This window comes from Vanacampus margaritifer, chromosome 15, assembly GCF_051991255.1.
Source record: "Vanacampus margaritifer isolate UIUO_Vmar chromosome 15, RoL_Vmar_1.0, whole genome shotgun sequence".
Lineage (NCBI taxonomy): Eukaryota > Metazoa > Chordata > Actinopteri > Syngnathiformes > Syngnathidae > Vanacampus > Vanacampus margaritifer.
The window spans coordinates 6141236-6161380 of NC_135446.1; the positions used below are offsets into that span (position 1 = coordinate 6141236).

Genomic DNA, 20145 nt, shown 5'->3' on the forward strand with positions numbered 1-20145 from the left:
TGAGTTGAATTGAGTGGAGAAACTACTCATTATTTATTATCACTAACAAAATTAGCCAATGCTAAACGGTTAGCAATTGCGACTAGCATTAGCGCGCTAGTGATTACCATTTAAGGCAAACACTAACCACCATTTAGTTCACACATACATGATCTACATCAATTGAATTCAGTGGATATAACTACTAATTATTTAATATTTTTTATGCCTCAGCATTATTAAACACCAACAATATTAGCCAATGCTAAATGGTTAGCAATTGCGCTTAGTATTAGCGCGCTAGCGATTGCTATTTAAGGTAAACAAACACTAACTACCATTTAGTTCACACATACATCATGTGGCAAATGAGAGTATTTGGAGCAAAAGTCATTGTAATGTAATACAGCTCGCTGGAGAGGAAGACATGCCAAATAAACAAAAAAAAGTGTCCACTCTGTGAAGCAAAGCATTAACCTTAGACTGTGGCTGCACGGCCGCCCGCAGCCGCACTTCACAACACACAGGCTCACTTTTCAGTGGTGAAGACCACACGGTGACGACGCGAGGCATCTGGCTAATTTCGGCATGTGGTTCCAGCGTTCAACAGAAATACAGTGAACCCCCGTTTATCGAGGGGGTTACGTTCATATCATCCGGTAGAGCAAGAGGCCGCAGGATTATATCATCTTCAAGTTGCTAGCAAGATTTGAACGTTGTCTCACTTCACATCACTGCCCACAAATAACACCCCCAGCTCACTAATGAGCATGCTAAGGCAGCTGCAATGCTAGCATGACTTATTCATGCTGGAGTATTGCCAAAAATTAAATGTAACGGGTTTGAGGTTGTATTTTTTTTGTAATGTACAATCAATTAAAACAAGGAAGAAGTTAAAGAACCAACCCAAAAACTTTACTAGTGAGCTTGACAACAACTTTTTCACTTCTGATATGATGCCGATATTGCATCCGAGAGTACTGTCCAATACCAATCCGATATTAGTATGAATGATACATGCTTTTATTCGACTTGATCAAGTGATACTATTCATGCTGACTATTGGTCAGCAACAGTAGTACAGTATGAGAAAATATGACCCACTTATTCCAAATATTTGGGTTACTTAAATTCCACCTCAGACATGAGAATATACTGCACTTGAATATATAAACATACTAAGAACAGGAGTGGAGTATGGAATTGACTGCTTGTATCATAGATTTTGGATGTCAACCGATCTAATCTGATACTGTTTTTTTTTTTTTTTTTGCTGATATCTGATTGGTGATTTTGGTGCTGGTGGTTGCAGCAACAGCATCTTTTGACATGAAGTAGAGCGCTTTCCAATTTCTTCTTTTCAACTTTTGATACTAACTGCAGTTAAATAACCAGCCAAGAAATTACAATAATGAGCAAATAGTTGACGCCTTCTGTTTCTACAGTCTCTAATTGGTTCGTTTTATCCACACTTTGAAACGAGTCAAAATTATAGGCATAAGGTGGGGGGTGGGAGATGATTTTCCACAAATAAACACTTTTGTCAGGTCACACAGTTTTAACATACAACCAACAATATCTTAAACATCGGCGCTACATCATTTGCGGTATCGCAAGGGTTCACTGTATTTTACGTGTGGAAATATCTGTTCACAGATGCCACTGAAATTTCCCAGAGTGAGCGCGTGCTTGCGTTGGACACGTCTAGTCAAACTGGTCTTACCACGTGTCAGATACCTGATCGTCCTGCGAGTGCAGTATTTGCCACAGCTCATTGTTGTCATTTTTCTCTCGTAAGTGCGTTCTGATGTCTCTAAAAGCGCCCCAGTGTGCCTCTTCAGCCACTACGTCTGCTGACTCGGCCTGATTTGTACTGACTACTGAATGACTTCCTTCCTCTGCATGCGCCTATGAAAAAGGGGCATTACAAACTCAAGCTCGTACGGAACACACAGGAACTCCATTGCGTGTGCATACCTGCTTTTCTATGTTAGCTTCGTCAGTTGATTCCTAGCAGAACATCATCAAATGGCCTGTTATTGAGTCAAACCCTTACAAAAGAGCCAATAAACAGATGACGCACCTCTTCTCTTAAGTAAGATCTCCTTGGCTTCTCCTCCATCACTTTCTCCTCCTCCTCCTCCTCGGGAGCAGCGTCCTCTTCATCTCTGGCCACCTCCGGCTGCTTCTCCTTCACCCTCCAGCTGTACATCTTCTCCCGACGCCAGGAGGAAGGCCTCTGCTCCTCCTCCTCCTCCTCCTGGGCCGTTTTGATCTTGTCCACGCTGCCGCCCTCGTGGCCCTCCGACTCATCCGGCTGCCTCTGTCGCTCCAGCGCCTCCTTCAGGCGACGCTGCCTGCGCTCCTCACGCCTGGCCACTCGTTCCACCAGCGCTTGGTCCTCGTCCTCGCCACCGAAGGAGCTGCTCAATGGCGTGCTTTCTGTCACACTGGCGGAAGACAAAATACAAACATTTGAGTCAAGAAGACAGCAGTTATTTCAAAGTTAAGAATGACCGGAACATCTAGTAATAATTTAAGTCAGTCCTGTGACTGTTCCCATTGTTTGTTAGCATTAAGCTAACATACCTTCTCGAGCTGGTTGATACCACTTTTTTTTTCAGTTCTGATACCAGTAGTACTTTTGATACATACAAGGAAATTAATGGAAATTTTCTATTCTGGTAATTTCTAGTTCCTGGTCAGAATACGACCGCCAGTATCCATCGCGAGTACCTTGAAGTAAGACCGGGTATCCTCATACCTCCTTGTTTGGGGACACTTCCGTGTTTGAATACACATGTTTACTAGGGATGTAATGATATCCATATGTTACAATTAGGGGTGCACCAATCACAATTTTCTGGCCGATCTCCGATCTTTTAAAAAGTCTGACCTGCCAATCCCGATGTTTCTGATCTCAATATTTTTCATAACAAGCAGCATACAACTTCAGAGTTCCAATCTTTTTTTTATTGGAAAACATTGAACAATATCTGTGAAATAATACAAACTGGTTGTTTTAACTGCAATTTAAGGAGTTCTTTGAAATAAAAATGAAACGCTTATTAGTCATCATCTTTTTCAGACTTCTGAGGGGGGAGATGAAATCAGTGGAAAAGATCGGTTTATATTTAAGGGATCGGTCGATCACAGATCCCCCAAAACTAAAGGAAATTGGGGCCGATAAATCGGCCGGCTGATCAATCGGTGCACCCCTAGTTACAATACTACGATATTATCACGATATGAACCTCATGATACGATAATTATCATATTGTGATGGTGTTGGCAATTAAAAAAAAAGAAGCAGCTCATAATAGCTCTAAGTTTTCTGCTATATTCATGCCACAATGCAAGTATGGTCGCCGCCCTCCGCCATCTTGAATTACTTTGTAAACAATGCACAGTGTATGTTCATAATGCTGTGCTTGGCTGAAGCAGGTGAAAAGTAACGTTTTTAGATGGAGATGTGGTGCTTTAAATATCGTAGCATGTTGACGATGATATTGTGGCAATTTTAATATGGCAATATCACGGTTATTGTTACATCCCTAATGTTTAGCAGGTATTGGTATCTGGAAGATACTAAGATGGCCTGGGGACAACAGATGGAAACTAGCATAGTGCTGTATTTGGTGCAGCCTTTGTAATGTTGTTTTAATGTCACATTTCCCTTTAGATAAACTAAACTCAATTCAGCTCAACTCAACTCAACTACCAGTATCAGCAGCCCTCTTGAGGCTGATTAAATTAGATAAGTTAGAAATTAGAAGGTGTTAAAATGCTACATTGTGAATTTAGAATAATCTGTCATTGTTTTCTTTTGAAAATTTCATGTATCAAACACACTAGTGGTATTGGTTCTTGTATCGGTATCAGTGACTACTAAATAATTGAGTACTTGTTAACAGTACAGTGTAATAAAGTGACAGCCCTCATTTTTACATACATGAATTGACATATTTGATGTCTAAATAAATGTGTTTAATGTATGTGGGTGGGGTAAAACAATTTTTAAATATTTTTTTATATAGTCTCTTTATATTGCATCGTTTCATCTTTTGTAGGTCTGTCAGGTCAAATCCACCACGCTTCTTGGTATGAAACCCAACACAAAAAAAAGTTACACTTCCTCATGTTCTTTAAAGTGGTCTTTTAACTCATTCACTGCCATTGACGGCTATAGACGGTAAAAATTCATTTGAACTATTTCTATTAGTTTAACATTTTTTTCCACTTTTATTAACAAGAGTATGAAAACCTAGAATTTTTGGGGGGATATTTAGAGCAGATATCAAATCGTGAGTTAACTAGTGAAGTCGTGATTAATTCCGATGACAAATTTTAATCACATCACACCCTTATTTTTAATAATCTTTTCTTTTTTAAATCTTTTTTTTTTTAAGAAGAAAAGATTATTAAAAATTAGGGGCGTCAGGTGATTACATTTTTTAATTGTAATTAACCGCATGACTTTACTAGTTAATTCATGATTAACACATTTTAGATCTGTTCTAAATGTGCAATCATTTATTTTCTAGGTTTTCATACTCGTTAACAAAAGTGGGAAAAAAATGTTAAATTAATTAGTTAAAGTGAATTTTTGACGTCTATAGGCTGTCACGGCTTGAGAAGGGCGGACCCAGATGCAGTGAGGAAGGCGAGCCACGGCAGGGATGCGGATAACTTTGATTTAATGTGGCGATAAACGCAAACACAAAATCACGCACACAGGCGGACAAAAATAAACACAAACTCACGCACACAGGCGGATAGCAAACAAACTCAAAATCACGCACACAGGCGGACGAAAACAAACACAAACTCACGCGCACAGGCGGATCACAAACAAAACTCAAAAGCACGCACAGTGGCGGCAAAAAAGGTAAATCATGGGCAGCAAGAGAAAACTTGTAAGACGAGTACAGTCAGGTCAAGAGAGCGGCGTCTCGGGGTAATCACCCGACACTCCTTGCTGTGTCCATCAGGCTTTTATTGAGGTCTGATTGCATGATGGGCAGCAGGTGTGTATGGTGGGTGGAGCCCACCAGCTGACCCAAATCATGACAGTACCCCCCCCTTAACGACGCCCCTAGGCGGACCACCCGGCGCTGATGGGTGTGCTAAATGGAAATCCCGAACGAGGGACTGGTCCAATATCCAGGAGCGGGGAACCCACTGGCGGTCCTCGGGTCCGTACCCCTCCCAATCGACCAGATACTGAAACCCTCTGCCCCGCTTTCGAGAGTCCAGAATGTCCCTTACTGTGTACACCGGCTGCCCCCCACGACCCGGGAAGGCGGCGGGGGCGCGGTCGGCGGGCACAAGGGGCTGGCAGAGACGTGTGGAACACTGGGTGTACCTTGAGAGTAGGGGGCAGGTTGAGCCGGACCGCTACCGGGTTGACCATAGCGTTGACCTCAAACGGGCCGATGAACCACGGCCCCAGCTTCCTTGAACTCCCCGCCAACTGTAGGTCCCTAGTTGAGAGCCACACCTTCTGACCCGGTCGGTAGAACGGTGCCGGAACCTGGTGCCTGTCCGCGAGCCGCTTGTTGCGGTCCGAGGTGCGGCACAGGGCCTTCCTAGTGTCTTGCCAAACCCTGCGAGCCCGGCGGAGGTGGGTCTGGACTGAGGGAATGGCAACACCGCCCTCCTGGGAAGGAAACAAGGGGGGTTGATAGCCACAGGCCGCGTTGAACGGGGACAGGCCTGTGGCCGAGCACTTGAGAGTGTTGTGGGCGTATTCGACCCAAGGGAGGTGGGACGCCCACGAGGAAGGGTGCTGATGGCACACACATCGAAGTGCTGCCTCCAAATCCTGGTTGGCACGCTCCGTCTGCCCATTGGATTGGGGGTGGTAGCCCGACGACAGGCTAGCCGTAGCCCCCAAGGACTTGCAAAAGGCCTTCCAAACCCGGGACACGAACTGGGGCCCCCTGTCGGAGACGAGGTCCGCTGGAATCCCGTGGATCCTGAAAATGTCTTTTATCAGGATATCCGCCGTTTGTAGCGAGGTGGGCAATTTGGGCAGGGCGATAAAGTGGGCCATCTTTGAAAACCGGTCCACCACCGTCAGGATTACCGACCGCCCGTTGGAAGTAGGTAGTCCGGTAATGAAATCCAGGGCCACATGCGACCAAGGACGGTGGGGAATGGGCAGGGGTCGGAGCTGGCCGGATGGCTTCAGGCGGGAGGACTTATTACGGGCACACACCGTGCAGGACGTGACATAGTCCTGGACGTCCTTGCGCAGCCCAGGCCACCAAAATCTCTGTGCTACCAAGGACAGCGTGCGACCCACCCCAGGGTGACATGCTACCTTCGACGCATGCCCCCACTGCAGCACTTCCTGCCGAAGGTGTGTGGGCACGAACAACTTGTCTTCAGGGCACGCGACCGGGGTCTGCGTGTCGTCCGCTGCATCCGCCACCTTCCGCTCCACTTCCCACCGGAGGGCTCCCAATATTCTGTCCTCCGGGACAATGGTTTCGGGTGGAGACCCCTCGGCGGCTGGACTGTGTATTCGGGACAAGGCGTCCGGCTTGGTGTAATTAAATCTGGTTAGGAACAGGGCCCAGCGTGCCTGGCGGGGATTCAGCCTTCGGGCGGACCGGAGGTACGCCAAGTTTTTGTGGTCAGAAAAAATCTGGAAAGGTTCCGCCGCGCCCTCCAGCCAGTGCCGCCACTCCTGCGACGCAAGGATAACGGCCAGCAGCTCCCGGTTGCCCACGTCGTAGTTGCGCTCAGCCTGGTTGAGCCGGTGCGAGAAGAAGGCGCATGGGTGTAGCCTCTGGTCCTCCGGTGACCGTTGGGATAACACTGCCCCCACTCCTGTCTCTGAAGCGTCGACCTCGACGATAAAGGGAAGAGTCTCATCGGGGTGTGTCAACACCAGGGAACGCGAAAATAATACTTTTAAATTGACGAATGCGGCCTCTGCCTGTTGGGTCCAAACAAACGGAATTTTGGTGGATGTCAGTCTTGTTAGTGGTTCCGCTTTTAAGCTATAGTTGCGAACGAATCGACGGTAGAAGTTTGCGAATCCAAGGAACCTCTGTAGGTGTTTCCTGGATGTGGGAGTGGGCCACTCGACCACGGCCTGGATCGGCTCTCAATCGACCCTTCTCCACAATGTAGCCGAGGAATTGGACTGAACTGGCGTGAAACTCACATTTTTCGGCTTTTACATACAGCCGGTTTTCCAGCAGTCGTTCCAGGACCAGCCGAACATGTTGTCGATGTTCGGTTTGATTTCTTGAAAAAATCAAAATGTCGTCCAGGTAAACAAAACAAAAATGATTGAGCATGTCGCGCAGGACGTCATTAATGAATCCCTGGAACACGGCGGGAGCGTTTGAGAGGCCAAACGGCATCACCAAGTACTCAAAATGCCCAATAGGTGTTTTAAATGCTGTCTTCCACTCATCGCCCTCCCTTATCCTCACTAGATGGTAGGCACTGCGAAGGTCCAGTTTGGTGAATACCGTGGCTGAATGTAAGGGAGCAAACGCTGAGTCCATTAGCGGCAACGGATATTTGTTCTTGATAGTTATGTCGTTCAGACCACGGAAATCGATGCACGGGCGTAGGGTCTTGTCTTTCTTTTCCACGAAGAAGAACCCCGCCCCTAGCGGTGACTTGGAAGGCCGAATCAGTCCGGCCGCCAGGGACGTGGTGAGGTACTCCGTGAGGGCTTGACGTTCCGGCTTGGCGATCTGATATAGGCGTGTACCAGGCAGCGGTGCCCCAGGAACCAGTTCTATTGCGCAGTCATAAGGTCGATGTGGAGGGAGAGACATGGCCCGGTCCTTGCTAAACACCTCCCGCAAGTCGTGGTATTCTGCCGGTACCTCATCCAGGTTAATCTCCTCTAACGTGGCTTTGGCTGGGCCACGGTGATCATCCACTGCTGACTGCAGGCAATGCGAGTGACAGAAAACACTCCATCTCTCCACCCTGGGAATGCCCCAGTTAATGTCCGGGTTATGCCTGGCCAGCCAAGTCAGGCCCAGGACCACTGGGGCCGACCGGGACGGCATAATGAGGAACTGAACGGTTTCCACGTGGTTCCCCGATAGACGCATCTGTAGGCTCTCCGTTCGGTGTGAAATCACACCCAGGGTGCGCCCGTCGAGGTCGCGCATCTCCTTGGCTCTCTTGAGTTCAACCACCGGGCATTTCAGGATGTCCACCATCCTCGGGTCAATAATGCATTCATCCGACCCTGAATCCACCAGAGCCGTCATCCTAGCGTTTACCCCCCCCCCATGTCATCTCTCCTGAGACTAGTAGTCTTCTTGGGTTACGTTGGAATGGGATGGTTGGGGCTGGAACAGGTGCGACGTGCCTGTGTCTCTCAGGCTGCCTCCCACACTTGGCCGCTAGGTGTCTCCACCGGTCCGTGTGCTCCGTTGCCGAGAGCCGCTCTCCTCCCAGCTGCAAAGGCTCCGCGCCATCTCTGGCAGGCGCGTCGCCATGAAGCGTTGGGAGGCGGGGCGTCGACGAAGCGCCCCGCGGACGTGGCCGAAACCGGCTGAGCAGACGTCTCCGTTGCCTCCGGTCGTCGCTCCTCCTCCTCCCGTTCCCGCCGTCGCTCCCGCAACCGGTTATCCAACCGGATGGCCAAGCCGATGAGCTCCTCCAGCGTGGACGTCTCGTCCCGTGCCGCCAGCTCATCCTTAATCCGCGGGTTTAATCCCTGCCGGAAAATTCCGCACAGCGTCGCGTCGCAGTAACCACTCTCGGCGGCCAAAACCCGGAAAGAGATGGAGAATTCCGCCACGGAGGAGCCGGCTTGCTGGAGGTCCAGTAAGCGGCTGCCTGCTTCTTTCCCTCTTACTGGGTGGTCGAAGACATTACGGAATTCAGTCAGGAAGGCAGGAACTGAGGCTCGGAGCTCCGGGTTGGTTTTGCTGGCCGCCATCGCCCATAATGCTGCCTGGCCGGACAGCAAGCTCATAATAAAAGCAACTCTGGAGCCGTCGTCCGGGAAGGTGTACGGCTGTTGGTCGAGGACCAGGCTACACTGATGAAGGAACTGGTCACACCCACCAATCTCGCCAGCGTAGCGGGGGGGATGCGGAATATTGGGTTCCCGGAAGACAAGATTGCCTGCTGATTGGGAAGTGGGGAAAACAGGAGACGCTCTGGCAGGTCGTGAGTCTTCCGCGGCCGTGGATTCCGGTCTCCGCTCCATCTTTAAGGTGAGCGATCCAATCTGTGCAGTTAGTGCCGACATCACCTCCTTTAGATCCTGGAAGTATTGCTCGTGCCGGCCGAGCAAGTGTCCATGGCTGGCCAGGACCTGGCGCGGGCTGTTGGGATCTGCGGGGTCCATAGTTGGTCGGGTGATTCTGTCACGGCTTGAGAAGGGCGGACCCAGATGCAGTGAGGAAGGCGAGCCACGGCAGGGATGTGGATAACTTTGATTTAATGTGGCGATAAACGCAAACACAAAATCACGCACACAGGCGGACAAAAATAAACACAAACTCACGCACACAGGCGGATAGCAAACAAACTCAAAATCACGCACACAGGCGGACGAAAACAAACACAAACTCACGCGCACAGGCGGATCACAAACAAAACTCAAAAGCACGCACAGTGGCGGCAAAAAAGGTAAATCATGGGCAGCAGGAGAAAACTTGTAAGACGAGTACAGTCAGGTCAAGAGAGCGGCGTCTCGGGGTAATCACCCGACACTCCTTGCTGTGTCCATCAGGCTTTTATTGAGGTCTGATTGCATGATGGGCAGCAGGTGTATATGGTGGGTGGAGCCCACCAGCTGACCCAAATCATGACAGTGGCATCAATGGCAGTGAATGAGTTAAGATGAAATAAGTAAATTGATCCTTCCTGAATGGCATAAAATGGACTGTATGGCTTCTTCTATTTCTTCAACTATTCGTTTTATATTTACAGGCTGTCTGGACCCCTGTGGCACTATGCTGCCCTTCACAGGTTCATTCTGTTACTACACTCCATATCTGGGCGTTGGGGGGAGGACGATTGTCGCTAAAGATGTCTGTGTGTGTGTGTGTGTGTGAGTGTAGTGCCTTGTCAAGTACACTTGCCTGGTCATGTGTGGGGTCTCGGTAAAGACATTGAAAATGTGTGCACCTCGCTCTAGTGCCTCAAATAACAGCTTTTAAAAGAAATAACAATACTTGGTTGATATGAAAACAAGTGCTGCTAAAGAAATCAAAGTCCGGAGAGCCAGGAGCAGACATTTCTGTGGTGTGGACCAAACGCTGACAATTTGGCTCCATTGACAGGTCCTCGCCACAGAAATGTTTGAAAATAAAACTACCGGTCAGGCCGAAAATACTTTTAAGTAGAAATGTTGGATTTAAGAAACGGCAGGATGAATAGCGTTTTTCTGGAAGATAGCAGCCGACTGGCCCAATAACTAGCCACCGTATCTTTTGAGAAAAAGGCCGCAACAGCTGGCCATGGCGAGGCTTTCGCTCTACGTCCTGCTCTCGTCCTTCTATGGCTGCTTCAAATAAAATAGGACTGTTCATCGTCAAATTGAGGTCAGAGACAGCTAGTCCTCCAAATAAACCACACATGAACAAAAAGGCAGTAAAACCATGTACAAATGTGATCTGTGTTCTTAATCTCACACATGAGGGACTCCCTTGGATTATTTAGAGGTGAGCTAAAACCTCAGTAGCTGCACAGGATGCCAACAGTGACAGTTCCTGTTTCTGCTGGCAAAAAAAAAATCCACCAGGCCATCTGTTTCGACTGCTCACTGTAGTCTGAAGTCATTTTTTTTTTGGCAGTACTTGGTCACCTGTGGCAATTGGTCACGGCCAGACTGTCGAGCTGCCCGCTGGACTCTTCAATTTCCCTGGCCCTCAGCCGCTCCTGGCGGGCCCGGCGCCTTCTCTCGCGGGCCGCCTCCTCCTCGTCATCGTCGTTCCTAGACAACCTGGCAGAGGACAGGTGGAGGAATCAAGAGACCAGAAGCTGAAACGTCAAACTGGTTCAACTCCTCATTTGGACTGTAAATTTCATTTTTGGACTGTACACAGCAAATTGGTCAGTGTTAAATTTCCAGTCTTCGATCAAATACGCTGTCAGCAGTGTCATTTTAACACTGTTTTTGCCATTAATTTTATACAATCTTAGGAAAAATGCTATATTGGGATATATATGTCCTTCTTTAAAATGATCTGTCATTGTTTTTTGAGGGAAGTGTTTTAGCATTAAAGTACTAACGGAATCGGTAATTGGTATCGGGTGACTCGCAATGGTATCGGTCTGGAAAAAGTGGTATCGAACGTCTCTAGTTTTTAGGCTGCTGCAGTTCCAAAGATGGTTAAGGACACCAAGAAAACCAAGTGCAGTGTGAATAGGCTGATTGCTTTGTTGCCAATTATAAACCTTTTAACTCATGTTTTTTTTAATGTTTTTTTTTTATGCTAGGGCATACAGATGGCTTTGATGCAGCCTCTTAAATGAAGAGAATGGTTGATGCAACGGTATTGTATTACAAAAACGGTAGCAGGTGGCAGCAGAGTATAAGAGATCAACCAGGGCCATGTTGCAAAAAAAGCTATTTTCCCCACTATTACAGATAAGTGAATCATGATGAAACAGATAGAAATGTACTTTTCAGTTCAATTACTCATCCATTTTCTCAACTATAAATGTAACCTTTTCCTCTGAAAAATCATTTTAAAAAACCCTTACAGAAATGAGTACAGGGTTCAATGTTGACAATGTTCAATGTTACTTGATGTTAGATATCAGCCACCCTCAACATCCTAAAACATTCAACAGCCAAGTGTTGTTTTTCCGGCCACCTGACACGGGCCAAGTTGGCTCCATGCTTGATCTGCGTCGGCCCGCCTGACCTTTACACTCCCTCCGCTGAGCACACGGCTACCTAACATCACACGAGTGCCTTTGAGCTGGGGCATCCGAGCGTGCCGTTACATGTTAATTGCAACATGTGCTGTGAGCCGCACCAAAGCCGCTTTTGGCTTGATGTGAGCTTTTGCAGCTCGTCAGCTTGCGCTTCCCCTCCATCTCTTTACCTCATGATGAGGAATGTTGTCAAAACAGAGCAGACCAGTCTGTTAACACAAGCGCGACAGTCACGTCAGCTGGCCAATGATTAACCTACAAGGAAATTGTATTGGCTCACATTCCCATTACACTACCGATGCTATATTGTAGCGGTATCCAAACATCACGATATGATAATTTTCACGATATTGTGGGGAAGTTGGCGATATTAAAAAAAGGTCACAATATTGTAAAAAAATAGCTCATACTAAAAAAAAATGCACAATATTATGCTTTTGTACATGACAGCAATGCATATAAACAACCTACAATATCTAATAACACTTAATATTGATGGAATGAAAAACTAATGCATGCACACATTGAGTTCCTCCACATATTGACTCGGTTCACAAGCATATTACAATTCCCTTCATCTGACCATTAGCGTGGATTTTAAACATAAAAGGGCCAAAACATCCCTTTTAAAAATTGAACTGCACAAAAAATTGCCACTAAAGGGTGCTAGAACTGCACAAATGGAAATCAACCTGACTTCTTCTTTTTTTTTTTTAACAGATGTGCTGCTTTTAATATCGTGACATGATGACGACAATATTGTGGCAGTTTTAATATCGCGATATCACGATATTGTTATCGATTCCTACTATATTGTGGCTCAATGTTTGCTAAACTTTTTTTTTTTTTTTTTACAGGATTTTAAGTTGTTCATTATTTTCGACCCAGCAGATTGAGTTGAAGATTGGATTTGGGTGGGCGGGCTGAACAACTAAAGCTGGTTGCCATTTGGACAGTTTTGTTGGGGAATAAGTTAAAGTAATTTTAATGGAACAATTCTTAGAAAATGGTGGTGGTGGTTGGACAGCTTAGTTGGTAACACTTAAGACTTTGGGTTACTTTTTACCCAGCAGTTTTTAGCCTGAGTTGTTTGAAGGTTTAACAACCTTAGCATCAATGCTAGTGTCAGTTAGCTCGTCTATGGTTTTTCTCATTGCATGTTAGTATTAAGCTAAGTGGAAAGTTTGGTGGAAAATTTTGGTGTTTAAGGGAAACTAAAGTAAACCAAAACATTTCCTTAATAATATGTTCTATGCAGCCCCACTAGCCTACTGTGATGTCATGGAGATGAGTAGAAAAGTAAAATCATAAGAAGTTTCACTGTACAATAAAAGAAGCACAAAAACAACTTTCAACTGTGCTTTGTGTACTGGGACAAAAGCTGTAATCTGAAATCCACTTCAACTACCCCTCAATGTACAAAGAACCTAATTAAAATGTGACTTGTGCATGTCACACACACGCACGCACACACACACACGCACAAAACATGGCAAACATGACTGCCTGAACTCCCGCAGGACTGTGCTGTCCCAGAAAACGGCAGCAAATGTCATGAGAAAGAGAAGGAGGCAACAGCTAAAAATGGAATAAAAGAGTCCTTGGCGGCAGGCGGCGACAAACCCAGGGTTCAAGATTCCTTGGTAGGAGAGGAGAACAAACTTCTAAAAGCTGAATTAGCATTCCTGTCAATCAGGGCGCTCACACAACGAGAGCCCCGCTTTAATATCCCATTTTCCTTACTTAGGCCCCAAACTCCATCAGCGTTCTGCTGCAGAGCCTCTTGGAAGGGGGGGAGAGAAGAAAAAGACAGAACGGGAGAGAAATGAAAAATGAGAAAGGTTAAGAGGTGAGCATGATAATAACGGAAAAGGGAATATTCTGCTGATGTCATCACAGGCGGTCGACACCCTTTCCTGCACAGAGTCATTTGTTTAAGCCCAAACTGTTAATGAAACGACACGTCCTGTACAGGAAAAATATACGACCCCCCAGCCCCCCCCCACACACACACACAAAAAAATAAGGGGGGGGATGGATGTGCTTCTTCTAATAGGCACAAGTATGTCTAAATATTTTCCTTGCGGCATAGCATCGCAGTTATGCGAGCAAAACCCATTTAGGGGGGAAAGCCCGGGAGAAAAGACTTTTTCACCCCTACTTGGTAAGAGAGGAAAAAGTAAAAATGCAAGCGGCTAGAGAGCAGGAGGGAGGAACCATGAGGGGAAGGGAGGCGGGGATTGGGCTGTCAGAAATGCTGACCCATTCCCACGCTGGACTCCCTGGACAATTTCCTATCCGAAGAACCGCAGCCACGCTGCCGACTGGCTCACCCATTCTGCTCTCTGGTAGAAATCCCCTAAATCCTCTTATTGAATTCATTACCTCCACCAGGGTTTGATTTCATCACCGCTTGTAATGACAATGACTTTCAATGACAAAATGGAGGCACATCCATGAAGGTGTGGTTTTGCCTTGGTGGAGGTCTGCAGTTATTACAACTCACATCCTGCCCTTCCCATGTCATTTTCACTTTGTGTCAGAACTAAACCAGACCATATTTGGAAGCGGCACACATAGTCAGGGTCATTCTCGGAGGATGGGTGTTATTTCCTCAGCCCTTCCTGGATCGCACAGGTGGAAGGGCAGCAGCGGTGTGTTGCAAACGAAGAGGAAGAGGATGAGGAGAAGGGGTAGAGGAAGAGGAAAGGAGTGGTGTGACATGGGTGTGTGTGAGAGAAAATGAGAGAAAGGGAAGGGCTAGAGATTAAAATGGAAGCATGAGATCACAAACTAAAGGGGGAGTTGAGGTGATGCGCAAGGGGAGGGGCTATAATACTGGGTGGGAAAAGGAGATGAAGCGGATGAGGACATGAGAGACAATGAGAGTGGGAGATGCACAAGTGGAACATCTTGCAAAAAGAGCAGGAGAGCGTCGTGGGATGGAGCGGAGATGAACGAAAAGAAACGCTTCCAGAAACTTCCAAAAAAGGAAAGTAAAGATCTTCAAAATGGGCCCTTGCTATGTTATGCTCAACATAAAATATTGGACTCCATCTCTCTATCTATAAGCAGTACGTCAATATTTAGATAAATCCAAGTGCTGCAGCTGCATTGCGTCCTTTCTTCCATAAATCCGCAAGGCATTCTCCGCAGGCCTAAACACTTTCAGCACTGACCTACATTTACAACTTCATCCACAAAATTGTTTTCATTTATCCCCAACAGTCCATTCTCTTCGTTTCGTAGCATTTCCCTTGACAGCACTGCTTCCACTACAAGGGGATGTTTTGTTTTTTTGGTCCAATAAAAAAATGTCAACAATTTCAATGTCCTCTGATTGGTTAGTCAGTACAAGTTGAAGAGAACTTTGGCAAGCAAAACCCACATTTAACAATCAACATTTGTTCTGTGGTGAGTATAGCTTTAAGTTTTTTAAAGTGCAATTCATGTTTTCAGATTAATTTGTAATTTAACTCATTCACTCAGACATTTTCACTGAAGCAACCCCCTTTGCTCCCAGTTGTTTTACTGGATTTTGACAAATTTTGCAAGCACACAATATTGTGTTCTATTGCTATAAAACCATGGAACCTACCAAAAGAAAGATTAGTTTCTTCTTTCATCAGGAAAAAAAAAGTTTCCGTTTTGCAGCAATTAGTATTAGAATATAGCTAAGTTTAATCATTATTCACAAATCTGTTTAAAACAGTGGGGGAAAGAGCTTTTTGCAACATGGCCCTGGTTGATCTCTTATACTCTGCTGCCATCTGCTGGCCGTTTTTGTAATAACTACCATTGCTTCAAGCATTCACTTCAGTTCAGAAGCTGCAAAAACCCATATGAATCCATCTTTGGGAGCATGGTAATATTTAAAATAGAACGTATTTATACGTTTTTGGGAGCAAATGAGTTAATTACTAACTACATTCTACAAAGGTTCATTCAGCATTGTTGCTCTGAATCAACAGGTGAAATCAAAATATGACAAAAGTACATGAACCCAACACGCTGCCACAAACTGGACTAAGTGCTCCCCTTCTACTTCCTGTAGCTTTGTTCAAGCAAGGGAGGGCAGGTGTGCCGTTTCCTGGTTTGACCTTGATAATTTCACCTCCTAAAAGACGCAGAAGTTCCATAAGACAAGGGAAAAGGCATTTGCTGCACCGATGCTTGCATGCTTTTTGCGGCGACCCCGAGAACGACATCATAGGTATGATGCGCCTCCGTGGAGCTGGATTCCTCTTGGGCGTGATTGGTGGGCTGCTGCTTTTTTGCACAGAAAGTCTCAACAGCAGAATGATGGCTCGTCTAAGGCGCTGTGAAGCGTGATGGCTTTTCACTGAGGTTGAAAATGACTTGGATCAATTGACAGGCTGAGACTGGACTTTGTAGTTGAGTGACTTAGCCATGGCTTTCTTACAACTGGGCCTTGATAGAAGACAGCAGAGCAAAAGCTTGGCTGCATAAAAGCGAATGGGCTTCATCAAAACTTCGGCATCGGTTCCAAACACACTCAACGGTTAATTGAATGGGTGCACTCAAATGTTGCATACAAAGCTTTCCAACACAACAACATGTGGTTTTGACTAGTCCAATCGAGGGAGGTTGTGTAAATATATGCTTCGATATCTTGGCAGAAACGGAAGAAATGTGGAGATGTAATCTTTTTTATTTATTTATTTTTTTTTTTTTATCAATAACAGGAACAGCTTGTCACCTGCCATTTCAGTTATTACTGAAGCATAGCCCGCCAAGTCAAAATTTGATGTTTGCTACTATCCAAGCCATCCAATTTTGGTCTCTGAAAATGTTCCCAACCTCAACTTCAATCATCTCAGCAAATACAGCTCTGATATATAATATCCATATGCTATAATAAATACACAGGATAGCAATGCATGTTGCGTTACAAGGGAGAATTATCCCCTTTAAAGGGGAAGTTACCCCAATTTTTTTGTTTTTGTATGTTCTATGCAGCATAAATGTGGTATTCTGGTTAATATTGCGTTAGTGGTATATGAGTTGAGCAGCAAAATGCAGCCCTTTTTATCCATCTCAGGGAGCGGCCATTTTGTTACTTATTGTCGACTGAAGATGACATCACAGTTACTTAGGTTTCAGGTAATGATCAATCACAGCGCAGCTTCAGAAAACAGGTGAGCTGTGATTGGTCGTTGCCTGAGATCTCAGCAACTGTGATGTCATCTTCAGTTGACAGCAAGTGGTGAAATGGCCGCCCCCTGAGATGGATAAAAACAGATGGATTTTGCTTCATAACTCATATTTCCCAAATTTATTATTAATCTGAATGTTATGTTTAGACTAGTGAGGTCACATATAACATATTATTGTCAAGAAATGTTGAAGGTTGACTTCTTTTTATACTTTGGCCAATTCGACGGATGACCTTGGCTGTTATCTACATCCTTATCAAACTTTTCCCAAGTGGCCTAAGCGGAACTGATGAGGAAACTTTCGTAAAAAAAAACTAAAAAAACTATAAAAGACCTTTGCACATTGTTCTCACGATTTTAAGAAAAACTCTACTTCGAAACTTATGCCCGCGTTTGGCACATTACTGCTCAATCACTTGTTGGAATGGGCTTTAGTCTAATCAATTTTGCCCATTGAATCAAAGGGAGTTCAGAGGGCCTCCATATCTGGGAGAGAAAACTGGAAGACGAGAGGGAGGGCATGATTGAGCGTTCCCACTTAAAGGTCATCACATTGCTTATCTGATTGCTTATCAACCTCTTTTTTTCTCCTTCTACAACCCAGGCTGCGGGGAGACAATGTTTGCCAAACTATGCTTTTAAAAAGACTTCAAGGAGGACTTGAGCTTTTAAAACAACACTGGCGCCGTTCTTGTCCAAATTGGCATCAACATCAGAAGAGGTAACTCTGACAAGCAGCTTCGCTCCGGAACACGGCCTGAGGAATTCTTCCCTAAGTATGAAGATCCTAAATGACAGCGCCCTGTGAGCTGGCTCTCATCCAGCCCAAATCATCATCGGAACACTCAGGGGTTTACCACATTTTGAGACAACATTAAAATCAGGAGTCTTACCGTTCAGCCTCCAGGCGCATCTCCTCCCGCTTCTGCCTCCTCAGCTCCCGGCGCCGCTCAAAGTCCATTTCATCCATGGTTGTACCCTGGGAAGTGACAAAAAAAAGTGTTTTTATTTTTGTGCAAGAGTTATTATCGGCAATTATCGACCAATTTGACGTCATACTAATAAACCAGATAATAAAGAAATCCGCTAATAATTATTGACCAATTTCATGATTGGTGCATACATGGCAGTTGCCAGAATGGGTTTTCTTTACTGTCTCCCCCAAGTGTTACCCTTAGTTTTTTGTTGAATTTTTTAAACATCTCTTTTTGGCAAACTCAAGATGAGTTACTGGTTGTCTTTGAAGCAGAGATATCAACAAAATTCAGCTTCATGTTGCTTTACACAATGTTTCAATGTATTTGTACATGTTAAAGATTTATAGAAAGACTCCAATCTATATTTGTATTCAAGTTAATTGTGCAATCAATTATCAGCTTACTATCGGTTATCTTTCTATACTATCGGTTTATCGGTATCCGTTGAAAATAGCATTATTGTGAATCCCTAATGAAAACTGGATGCAAGGGAGAGAAAAGTGTCCAATCCACTCAAAACGCCCCATCTAAGATAGCTGTTTAAGTCTGTTCTAGAATTGGTTGCAATTGGCCACAATTCATCATGGTGCCAGTAAACGGCGCTGTGGTGCCGTCAACAGACACAGACTGATCATGTTTCCACTTTGCGCTGCTCTTGTCGTAAACAGTGGACTGGAGCAGGCTACAGCGTGTTATTGTGGCACTGGCAGCCATGTTGGGAGTGGAGATGTTCCCATCAAAAGTAATTGGCATGGATATTAGCTTAGCATTGTCGTATCTACCTATCCAATTCCCCCAATCCGTGTTAAACTGAGGTTCCACTGTGCATCGTCTGGGCATCACAGTGAGAAGGAAAAGAATGGAGGACATTGGATAGAAATGGCGGAAGGTCGCCACAGGATGTTAAAACGCATTCTCCCTAAAAATACCCACAAGGGGTACGTGTGCGGCTGGGCGGGGAGACCACCCAGGATCTGCCAGGCCGAGCGTCATCCGTCTATGATGTCTGCTCAACCGCCATGCACATCCAGCGCACGGCTGAGCAGAATAAAACAAACTCTAATTAAGCACTAGATGTGCACTTGGAGTAACAGTGGGGAGCAGAGTCACATAAATACAAGATTTAGGTACAACATGTTGATGCAGAACGAAAAGGATCCGACAGTACCTTCAAGAAATGAGCCAACAAGAGTTATTTTTTTCCTCTCACACCAGTTGCATCTCATCAGCTATGTCTTCTCCAACAGTGCCGCCGACAAATTTCTGCCCCTTCCCCTTCTTGTCCCCCCTCCTATCCCTCAATGACCTCCTTCCGTCTCCCCCTCAAGCCTCTCGTTTGCCCAGCCTCAACCTCCCCCCACCCCCTCTATCGCCAAAGCTAACACTTCCTGTGTTGTTTACACAGAAAAACGCTCTCCTAGGACATGACTCGGCTACTGAGCCTCACTTCCGGTCTTGTTGTCTTCTGTCTGCCTGTTCTCTACGCACTGCATGCATGCATCCATATTAAGGACAGGCAGGATTTATCAGTTGGCTCATTGTTATGGTATCAACAACGTCATGCTGCATTGCGGCTCAGTGTTGAAGCAATTCACGACACGCCAGCTATTCATTTTGTGGGATATGAATTAAAAAGACAATCCGCTTGTTTTACAATTTGGTGGGTAAGCATGAAAGTGTCTCAGAGATATATACCTGACGTGACAATTTAAAATAAATATAAATAAATACGTTCTATTATAAATATTACCATGCTTCCAAAGACGTATTTATGCGTTTTTTATGCTAGAGCATACAGAAGGCTTTGATGCAGCCTCTGACATTAAGAGAATAGTTGATGCAATGGTAGTTATTACAAAAACGGCCAGCAGGTAGCAGCAGAGTATAAGAGATAAACTATGGCAATCTTGCAACAAGCTCTTTTCCCCACTGTTTTCAACAGATTTGTGTATAATGATGAAAATTAGCTATATTTTAATGCTAATTGCTGCACAATGGAAACAGATACAAATATGTTTTTTGCCTGATGAAGGAAGAGACTTTAATCTTTCTTTTGGTAGGTTCCATGTTTTTATAGCTGTTGAACACACTATTCTATGGGCCTCGCAAAATCAGTCAAAATCCAG

At 45.4% G+C, this 20145-nt stretch overlaps 1 protein-coding gene across 6 annotated transcripts in view; it reads right to left on the minus strand.

Annotated features, from left to right (window-relative positions):
- Positions 1-20145, minus strand: part of cald1a (caldesmon 1a) — a 70996-nt gene that overhangs the window by 16154 nt on the left and 34697 nt on the right. For 3 of the 6 annotated variants that reach the window (XR_013288308.1, XM_077543959.1, XM_077543962.1), the window contains exons 2-6: positions 17936-18021; positions 10787-10924; positions 2063-2429; positions 1957-1989; positions 1717-1887 (exon numbers count right to left, since the gene is read on the minus strand). Coding sequence is in view for 5 of the 6 variants with exons in the window: in XM_077543959.1 (XP_077400085.1) it covers positions 1717-1887; positions 1957-1989; positions 2063-2429; positions 10787-10924; positions 17936-18021 (795 nt within the window). In the remaining variant the exon portion in view is untranslated. Of the gene's footprint in view, positions 1-1716; positions 1888-1956; positions 1990-2062; positions 2430-10786; positions 10925-17935; positions 18022-19187; positions 19306-20145 lie in introns of those variants that run through there. The other 3 variants (XM_077543960.1, XM_077543963.1, XM_077543964.1) reach the window with 3 other exon arrangements.